This window comes from Chlorocebus sabaeus, chromosome 6 (genome assembly GCF_047675955.1).
Source record: "Chlorocebus sabaeus isolate Y175 chromosome 6, mChlSab1.0.hap1, whole genome shotgun sequence".
Lineage (NCBI taxonomy): Eukaryota > Metazoa > Chordata > Mammalia > Primates > Cercopithecidae > Chlorocebus > Chlorocebus sabaeus.
In genome coordinates, this window is record NC_132909.1 from 10,407,160 (window position 1) to 10,417,052 (window position 9,893).

At 49.3% G+C, this 9,893-nt stretch overlaps 1 protein-coding gene across 8 annotated transcripts in view; it reads left to right on the top strand.

Annotated features, from left to right (window-relative positions):
* The window catches only part of ZNF541 (zinc finger protein 541), a 53,445-nt gene extending 45,297 nt beyond the window's left edge, over nt 1-8,148 (top strand). For 5 of the 8 annotated variants that reach the window (XM_037991898.2, XM_073016246.1, XM_037991896.2 and 2 more), the window contains 3 exons: nt 6,832-6,972; nt 7,172-7,353; nt 7,461-8,148. In XM_037991898.2, the coding sequence (XP_037847826.1) occupies nt 6,832-6,972; nt 7,172-7,353; nt 7,461-7,614 (477 nt within the window). In that variant the 3' untranslated portion in view covers nt 7,615-8,148. Of the gene's footprint in view, nt 1-5,443; nt 5,550-6,831; nt 6,973-7,171; nt 7,354-7,460 lie in introns of those variants that run through there. The other 3 variants (XM_037991900.2, XM_037991897.2, XM_073016247.1) reach the window with 2 other exon arrangements.
* Nucleotides 8,149-9,893: the final 1,745 nt, after the last annotated feature.

The window sequence follows — 9,893 nt, forward strand, 5'->3', positions numbered from 1 at the left end:
GTCTACTCAAAATACAAAAATTAGCTGGGCCGGGTGGTGAGTAATCCCAACTAGATGGCAGGCTGAGGCATAAGAATCATTTGAGGCCGGGCGCGGTGGCTCAAGCCTGTAATCCCAGCACTTAGGGAGGCCGAGACGGGTGGATCACGAGGTCAGGAGATCGAGACCATCCTGGCTAACACGGTGAAACCCCGTCTCTACTAAAAATACAAAAAAAAAACTAGCCGGGCGAGGTGGCGGGCGCCTGTAGTCCCAGCTACTCCGGAGGCTGAGGCAGGAGAATGGCGTGAACCCGGGAGGCGGAGCTTGCAGTGAGCTGAGATCCGGCCACTGCACTCCAGCCCGGGCTACAGAGCAAGACTCCGTCTCTAAAAAAAATAAAAAAAATAAAAAAAAAAAAAAGAATCATTTGAACCCGGGAGGCAGAGGTTGCAGTGAGTGGGGATTGTGCCACTGCACTCCAGCCTGGGTAACAGAGTAAGACTCTGTCTCAAAAAAAAAAAAAAAAAAAAAGGCCAGGTGTGGTGGTTTACACCTGTAATCCCAGCACTTTGGGAGGTCAAGGTGGGTGGATCACCTGAGGTTGGGAGTTCCAGACCAGCCTGACCAACATGGAGAAACCCCATCTCTACTAAAAATACAGAATTAGCTGGGCGTGGTGGTACATGCCTGTAATCCCAGCTACTCGGGAGGCTACGCAGGAGAACTGCTTGAACCTGGGCGGCGGAGGTTGCGGTGAGCCAAGATCCCACTATTGCACTCCAGCCTGGGCAACAAGAGTGAAACTCCATCTCAAAAAAGAAAAAAAGGATGAGGTCAGGCGCAGTGGCTCATGCCTGTAATCCTAGCACTTTGGGAGGTCAAGGTGGGAGGATTGCATGAGCCTGGGAGTTCAAGACCAGCCTGGACAATATAGTGAGACCTTGTCTCTACAAAAAAGTTAAATATTAGCTTAGCTTGGTGCCGCGTGCCTGTAGTCCCAGCTACTTGGGAGGCTGAGGTGGGAGGATTGCTTGAGCCTGGGAGGTGAAGGCTGCAATGAGGCAAGATTGCGCCACTGCACTCCAGCCTGGGTGACAAAATGAGACTGTCCCCCCAAAAAAACCCAAAGGATAAGATCTCACTACATATAATGTCCTGCTGCTTATTTTCTGTTCAAAAAAAAAACTTGGATGTACACAAAATTGTACATAATTGAAGTATAATAAGATTTGCTAAGTTTTGACATATTGATACTACACCTGGGAAATCATCACCACAGTCAACATAATGAGCATGTCCCTCAGCCCTGAATCTCCTCCTGCCCCATAGTAATCACTCCCCATTGCACCCCCTCTCTTCAGTCGCAACTGATCTGCCAGGGCACTGTAAGTTCGTTTTCATTTCCTAGAGTTTACTATAAATGGAGTAGTCACACAGTATGGACTCTGCTTGGTCCAGCTTCTCGCACTCAGCATCATGATTTTGAGTTCATCCATGTTCCATGTATTGATCTCCCCTTTTCACTGCTGAATAGTATTCCACTGGATGGACGTACCACGGTTTATGTAATCATTTGCCTGTTGGTGGACATTTGAGTGGCTTCCAGTTTGGGGTGACTATAAATAAATTTGTTATGCACATTCAGGTACAAGTCTTGGTATTGACATGTACTTTGTTTTCTAGAGGAGTAAATACCAGGAATGGAATGACTTAGTAGGTATACGCTTAACTTTTTAATAAACCGCCAAACAATTTTCCGAAGTAGTTGTATCATTTCACATTTCTGCCGGCAGGAAATGAGATGTCTAGTTGCTCCACAACCTCGCTAGCCCTGGGTAGGGCCAGTCCTTTTAATTCCAGCCATTCTCATGACAGTGTGGTGGCATCGCATGGTGTTTCCTTCATGACTGACAATGCTGAGCATCTTTTCATGGGCCTGTTTACTGTCTGTATGCCTTCTTTGGTGAGGTGTCTGTTCATATCTCTTGCGTATGTTTTTATTGGGATGTCTGTGTTTTGTTTTGTTTTTGTTTTTGTTTTTGAGACGGAGTACTTACTCTGTCGCCTAGGCTGGAGTGCAGTGGCACAATCCACGCTCACTGCAACCTCTGCCTCCCAGGTTCAAGCGATGCTCCTGCCTCAGCCTCCTGAGTAGCTGGGATCACAGGTTCCCACTACCACGCCTGGCTAATTTTTGTATTTTTAGTAGGGACGGGGTTTTGCTGTGTTGGCCAGGCTGGTCTTGAACTCCTGACCTCAGGTGATCTGCCCACATCAGCCTCCCAAAGTGCTGGGATTACAGGTGTGAGCCACCGCACCCAGCCATCTGTGTTTTTATTATTAAGTTGTAGCAGTTCTTTATCGGTTCAGGATACATGTCATTTATCCAGATCCATGCTTTGGGAATGTTTTCTCCCAATCTGTAGCTTTTTAATCTCTTAACCATGTCTTTTTTTTTTTTTTTTTTTTTTTTTTGAGACGGAGTCTCGCTTTGTCACCCAGGCTGGAGTGCAGTGGCGCAATCTCGGCTCACTGCAAGCTCCGCCTCCTGGGTTCACGCCATTCTCCTGCCTCAGCCTCCCGAGTAGCCGGGACTACAGGCGCCCGCCACTGCGCCTGGCTAATTTTTTTCTATTTTTTAGTAGAGACGGGGTTTCACCATGGTCTCGATCTCCTGACCTTGTGATCCGCCCGCCTCGGCCTCCCAAAGTGCTGGGATTACAGGCGTGAGCCACCGCGCCCGGCCTTAACCATGTCTTTTAAAGAAAAATTTTATCATTTTGATGAAGTCGTTTATTAATTTTTCTTTTATGGACTATGCTTTTGGTGTTGTATCTAAGAATTCTTTACCTAACCCAACCACAAAGATTTTCCCCTTGTTTTCTCCAGAAGTTTTTTTTTGTGTGTGTGTGAGACGGAGTCTCGCTCTGTCGCCCAGGCTAGAGTGCAGTGGTGAGATCTCGACTCACTGCAAGCTCCGCCTTCCAGGTTCATGCCATCCTCCTGCCTCAGCCTCCCGAGCAGCTGGGACTACAGGTGCCCGCCACCACCATGCCCGGCTAATTTTTTGTATTTTTAGTAGAGACGGGGTTTCACTGTGTTAGCCAGGATGGTCTTGATCTTCTGACTTCGTGATCCGCCCGTCTCGGCCTCCCAAAGTGCTGGGATTACAGATGTGAGCCACCACACCCGGCCTTCTCTAGAAGGTTTATAGTTTTAGGTTTTACACTTAGGTTTACAATTCATTTCATGTTAATTTTTGTATATGGTGTAAAATATGAGTTAAAGTTCATTTTTTGTATGTGGATATTCTTTTGTACCTTTTGTTGAAAAGACAAAAAGTAGTACCATACTGTTTTTACTACTGTAGCTTTATAAGTCTTGAAATCATGTATTACCATATGAACTTTCTAAGTAACTTATCCGTTTTTACCAAAAAAAAAAAAAAAACCCTGCTACGATTTTGACTGGTACCCGCATTGACTCTATAGGCCAATTGAGGGAGTTGACTTTTTTTTTTTTTTTTTGGAAATGGAGTTTCACTCATGTTGCCCAGGCTGGAGTGCAGTGGCACGATCTTCACTCACTGCAACCTCCACCTCCCAGGTTCAAGCAATTCTGGTACCTCAGCCTCCCAAGTAGCTGGGATTACAGGCGCCCACCACCATGCCTGGCTAATTTTTTTATTTTTAGTAGAGACAAGTTTCACCATGTTGGCCAGGCTGATCTTTTGAACTCCTGACCTCAGGTGATCCACCTGCCTCAGCCTCCCAAAGTGCTGGGATTACAAGCGTGAGCCACCGCACCTGGCCAAGGAGAGATGACATTTTAATAACACTCAGTTTCTGACCCATGAACAGGGGCTGTGTCTCTATGCGTCATCTTTAATTTCTCTTAGCAGTGTTTTCAAGTTTTTATTTGTTTTTATTTCTTTTAAGATCTAGCATCTCACTCTGTCGCCCAAGCTGGAGTACAGGGGTGTGATCATAGTTCACTGTACCCTTTGACCTCCTGGGCTCAAGTGATCCTCCAGCTTTGAGTAGGTGGGACTACAGGTGTGTGTCATCACACCTAGCTCTTTTTGAGACGGAGTCTCGCTCTGTCACCCAGTCTGGAGTGCAGTGGTATGATCTCAGCCCACTGCAACCTCCACCTCCTGGGTTCAAGCGATTCTTCTGCCTCAGCCTCCTGAGTAGCTGGGATTACAGGTGCGCACCACCACGCCTGGCTAAATTTCTTGTATTTTTAGTAGAGATGGGGTTTCCCCATGTTGGTCAGGGTGGTCTCAAACTCCTGACCTCTGGTGATCCTCCTGCCTCAGCCTCCCAAAGTGCTAGGATTACAAGTTTGAGCCACCGCACCTGGCCTCTGGCAGAACTCTTTGAACATATATTAAACAGTTACGGTAACCTTTCATGTCCTTCCCTGCTCATTCTAACATCTGTGTCTGTGGTGGGTTGACTTTGACAGATTGGGTTTTCTCCTCCTGATGTGCCATGTTATCCTGCTTCTTAGCATGCATGGTGATTTTCACCAGATCACAGGCATTGTGAATGTTAGCTGTTGGATGCTGGATATTTTTGCAGCCTTATAAATATTCTTGAGTTTTGTTCTGGGACATAGCTACTTTTAGATTCAGTTTTAGATTTTTTAGATGGGACCAGCATAGCTCTTCTCTAAGGCTGATTATTTCTCCTTACTGAGGCAAGACTGTGTCACTGCCCTACCCAGTGCCCCCTGAGTCATGAAGTTTCCCACTCTGGCTGTGGGAACGGGCACTCTTCCTGGCCCTGTAGGAGCAGCAGGCACTTTTCCCTCTCATCGTTTTGGATGGCTCTTTACCCAGCTTTGGCTGGTCTGTTCCCATGCATGTGCTGGGCAGTCTTTGGCTGAGTCCTTGGGGGAAATTTGCTCCCCATCTCTGGAATGTTCTGTGTGCAGCTCTTTCCTCTCCTATCCTCTATCCTGTAGGCTCTACCACCGTGGTCTCCGGGGGCACTGTGCTCCACCTCAGCTCCCTAAGTCCTGCTGGGTTCTGTCTAAATTGCCCCTGCCTAGGTGGTGGCCTGGAAACACAAGGTGATAAGCCAGAGCAGTGGCAGCTTGCTTCCTGTCAGGGTTCACTGCCCTTTGTTGAATGACGCCTGGTGTCTTGCCAAACATTGTTTATATTTTGACTCTGTTTTCATTGTTTTGGACGAGAGGGTAAATCTGGTTCTGTTGCTCCATCTTGTTCAGAAGCAGAAGTTCAACGTTTTTTAAACTTAGTGATGTTTCTTAGGCAGAGTTTGTGCTGTTTTGACTCCTCGTTTGTGAATACTTAAAAAGCTGAAAAACATTTGAGTGGAGAATGGCTTTTCTGGAGTGAGCTCAATAGTCAATTTTATTTCCTGAGAAATTTTCTTCCTAGAGCAATTAAACTTTTCCTTTTCTTTCTTTCTTTCTTTTTTTTTTTTTAAAGAAACGCTTGCCAGGCGCGGTGGCTCACGCCTGTAATCCCAGCACTTTGGGAGGCTGAGGCAGGCAGATCACGAGGTCAGGAGTTCGAGACCAGCCTGGCCAATAAGGTGAAACCCCGTCTCTACTAAAAACACAAAAAATAGCTGGGTGTGGTGGTGCGCACCTGTAGTCCCAGCTACTCGGGGGGCTAAGGCAGAAGAATCGCTTGAACCCAGGAGGTGGAGGTTGCAGTGAGCCAAGTCCGTGCCACTGCACTCTAGCCTGGGCAACAGAGTGAGACTCCATCTCAATAAAAAAGAGATACTCGCTCTGGAGTGCCATGACACATCATAGCTCACTGCTGGCCGGGCGCAGTGGTTCAGGCCTGTAATCCCAGCACTTTGGGAGGTCGAGGCAGGCAGATCACCTGAGATCAGGAGTTCAAGACCATCCTGGCCAACATGGTGAAACTCCGTCTCTACAAAAATACAAAAATTAGCTGGGCATGATGGCAGGTACCTGTAATCCCAGCTACTCAGGAGGCTAAGGTGGGAGAATCACTTGGACCCGGGAGGTGGAGGTTGCAGTGAACCAAGATCATGGCATTGTACTCCAGCCTGGGTGACAGGGTGAGATTCTGTCTCAAAAAAAAAAAAAAAAAGCTCACTCTAACCTTGAACTCTTGGGCTCAATCGGTCATCTTGCCTCAGCATCTTAAGTAGCTGGGACCACAGGCATGCACCACTATGACTGGCTAATTTTTAAAAATTTTTGTAGAGATAGGGTCTTGCTATGTTGCCCAGGCTGGTCTCAAACTCCTGACCTCAAGTAGTCCTCCTGCCTCAGCCTCTCAAAGTGCTGGGATTACAGGCGTGAGCCACCAAGCCCAGCTTCCCTTTTGTTTTTAACAGAAGTTATTTTTAGTGGGATCCTTTCTTAGTGGAGGAATGGGAAAATGATCCCATAGGTTCATGCTGTGCACTCAAAACCTCCCCTTCTTCTAGAGTGGGCCACTTCCTGCCAAGACTTTAGAGGCTCTGCCTAGCTGTTGTAATGTCTGTGTAGTATTCTGCCTGTAGAGGGCATTCCGATTTATTAGCATGATGTCACAGTTAGCGTCCCTGCAGGGACCTTTGTGCACATCTTCCTTAGGAAAGAATACCTGGGCTGGAATGACTGCTCAGAATGTGCAGGCTTAAGTACTGGTGGCTACTGTGTGGCTGCACTTTGAACGGCCTCATCCCCAGGAAGGATTTTGTGGTCCTGTGCCTTTGTGGTGAGTGGTGACGCCAAGCCAAAGGAAGAGATCCTTCCGAAGGGCTTTCCAAAGGAGGCGGCCGGCCCAGTGGCAAGGTCACACTCCCGGGGCCCGCGTGGCACGGCCACAGCCTGCTTGTTTTCTTTCACTAGATCCAGACAAAGACGGTAGCTCAGTGTGTTGAGTATTATTACATCTGGAAAAAAATGATCAAGTTTGACTGTGGCCGAGCCCCAGGGCTAGAAAAGAGGGTCAAGAGAGAGCCGGAGGAGGTGGAAAGGACAGAGGAAAAGGTAGAGGAACCGGGGCGGTGTTGGGAGCTCGTCTCTCCTCCCAGTGCCTGCTGCCTGTGGAGTTGGAGGGTGGGGTCAGAGGGCAGGGATGCTCCTGACGGAAGGGTTTCCCTGCAGGAGACACGTGTGCCCTCAGCTCTGTGCCTCTCTTACAGCAAGACAGGTCGGCACCTTTATGTCACTTTTGCTCCCTCTGCAGGTCCCATGCAGCCCTCGGGAGAGACCCAGCCACCATCCAATTCCTGAGTTAAAGATAAAAACCAAGAGTTATAGGAGGGAGTCCATCCTCAGCTCCAGCCCAAATGCAGGCCCCAAGCGGACCCCCGAGCCATCAGGAAGCGTGGAGAGCCAGGGCATTTTTCCATGCAGAGAGTGTGAAAGGTACTCGCTTTCTCCTGGAGACGCCCCCAGGGCTCCCAGCCTCAGCCTCAGCCCCCCATGATCCCTTCCTCCCTGCTCTGACCCCATGTCCTCTGGCGACTCCTCAGGGTGTTTGACAAGATCAAGAGTCGAAATGCCCACATGAAGCGGCACCGCCTTCAGGACCACGTGGAGCCCATCGTCAGGGTGAAGTGGCCGGTGAAGCCCTTCCAGCTGAAGGAAGAGGAGCTGGGAGCTGACATCGGCCCCCTGCAGTGGTGATTCCCGTGGCAGGAAGTCTGAATGGGGCCTCCGGTGCTGCCCCTCCTCCCTTCGGCCTCTCCAGGGTGTTTGGGGTACCCCTCTGCCTCCCCCCACCCTCCCCATCCCCTGTTGGCCAACCAGCCTGCACACATGGCGGGCGTTTGGCCACAGATAGGCAGGAGGAGCTCAGTTGTTGGACAGCTATGCAGTCCCTGTCCAGTGGCACTGGAGGCTCTACTCTCCTTAGGTTCATAGTCTCTCCCCTTCTTTCCCTTCCACTTCTAGAGCAGGGAGGCTTGGGGAGGGGAAAAGTTAGCTCTGGGTAGCTCTTAAATCTTAGCCTCAGTTGTGGGGTTTGGTTTCATGTGTTAGATAAGGCCAAGACGTAGAGAATCAGTGGGAAAAAACCTTGAGATCTCCAACACGCTGGGCCCCTCCCCAGGGCGGGGACTCTGCCTTCCAGATTCAGTCCCTAGTCTTGCGATGAATTCTGCATTGTTCCATGTTTTTTGTACGTGTCAACTCATAAATCTGATTAAATTGGGTTCTTGAGCCGCTGTCTTTGACTTCCCAGCCTATTGATCCAATAAAGGCTTAGGAACCCCACCACGTGCTAAGGCCAGGAGGTGAGTCAGCTGTGGCCTGCCCTGGGGGCTGGGGGTCTTGGGGAGAAGACAGGCATGTTGATTTGGACATTCATTCAGCAAACATCTACGAAGCACCTGCTGTAGAATGCACTGGACGTTGCCAATCGGTGCAACAGGGATAGTGAAGTAAGACAGGCCCCTTTCCTCACGGACCTTCCCTTGTAGGAGCAGGAAGGTAGCAGTAATAATAAGCAAACAAGGTGATTTTGGGTCTTGATACTGGAAATGCTTTTGGCTGTAACAGAAGAGTTGGTGTTGATTTAAACAATCATGGAGTTTGGTTGTCCCCGTGGGGGTTCAGCCTTGGAATCAGGGACCCCTGGCAGGGGCAGGGGCAGAACCAGGGCTCCAGCAGAGGCGAGAATAACCTTGAACCAAAATCCAGACCTGCAGGGGGCAGGGGAGTCAGGGAAGAGAAAACAACCCCCCTCCCTACCTCCCTTTTTAAGAGTGAGGAAAACTTTAACAGCTCCCAGCAGATGCCCGTATGTCTCATTGAGCCTGTGTTCGCTTCTAAACTGATCCCTGTTAGTGAGAAGGGAAATGACCACAGTTAGGCTAGACCACTCAAGATGCAGCTCCATGGCCAGGTGCAGTGGCCCTTGCCAGTAATCACAGCACTTTGGGAGGCCAAGGCAGGCGGATCATGAGGTCAAGAGATCAAGACCATAGTAGCCAACATGGTGAAACCCCCGTCTCTCCTAAAAATACAAAAATTAGCTGGGTGTGGTGCCACGTGACTGTAACCCCAGTGACTTGGGAGGCTGAGGTAGGAAAATCGCTTGAACCCGGGAGACGGAGGTTGCAGTGAACTGAGATTGTGTCACTGCATTTCAGCCTGGTAGAGCAAGACTCCGTCAGAAAGACAGACAGAAAAGAAAGGTAGACTCCACAGTGGCTCACACCTGTAATTCCAGCACTTTGGGAGGCCAAGGTAGGTGGATCACTTGAAATCAGGAGTTTGAGACCAGCCTGGCCAACATGATGAAACTCCATCTCTACTAAAAATACAAAAAAATTAGCCAGGCATGATGTTGGACACCTGTAGTCCCAGTTAGGAGGCTGAGGCAGGAGAATCACTTGAACTTGGGGGGTGGAGGTTGCAGTGGGCCAAGATTGTGCCACTGCACTCCAGCCTGGGCAACAGAGTTGTCAGTGACTCACACGTCAGTGGGAGGTGGTCAAGGAAAGGACAGATCGAGTTGGCAGGGCAGGTTTGAGCCTGAGCAGCTGTAGTCGATGCCATTAGCTCAGATGGGGAATTGACTGCAGAGGATTGATTGCATCGGGGTGTGATCGTGTCTATGGTAGGGTGTGCTGTGTTCTGAGGGGCTGGGAAAGTAGATGGCAGTGTCAGGAGGTTTCACAGAGGGCCCACCTATCAGCTAAAGCTTAAAGATTGGGAGGGAGGGGGAGCAGAGGTGGACACTGAGTTTGAAGCAGTTGGAATACTGCAGTTAAGGGAAGGGTTTCAGACGTCAGATGAACCTCATCCATCCTGGCTCCTCTTACCTCCTTGTAAACTAGGGCGAATCACTTTCCCTGTGGGAACCTCAGTTTTCTCAGTCTGTAAAATGGGATGAAAATTGCCCCTCCTCAACCCCTGCAACCTATCAGTTAAATAAAATGTAAATTATGGCCAGGTGTGGT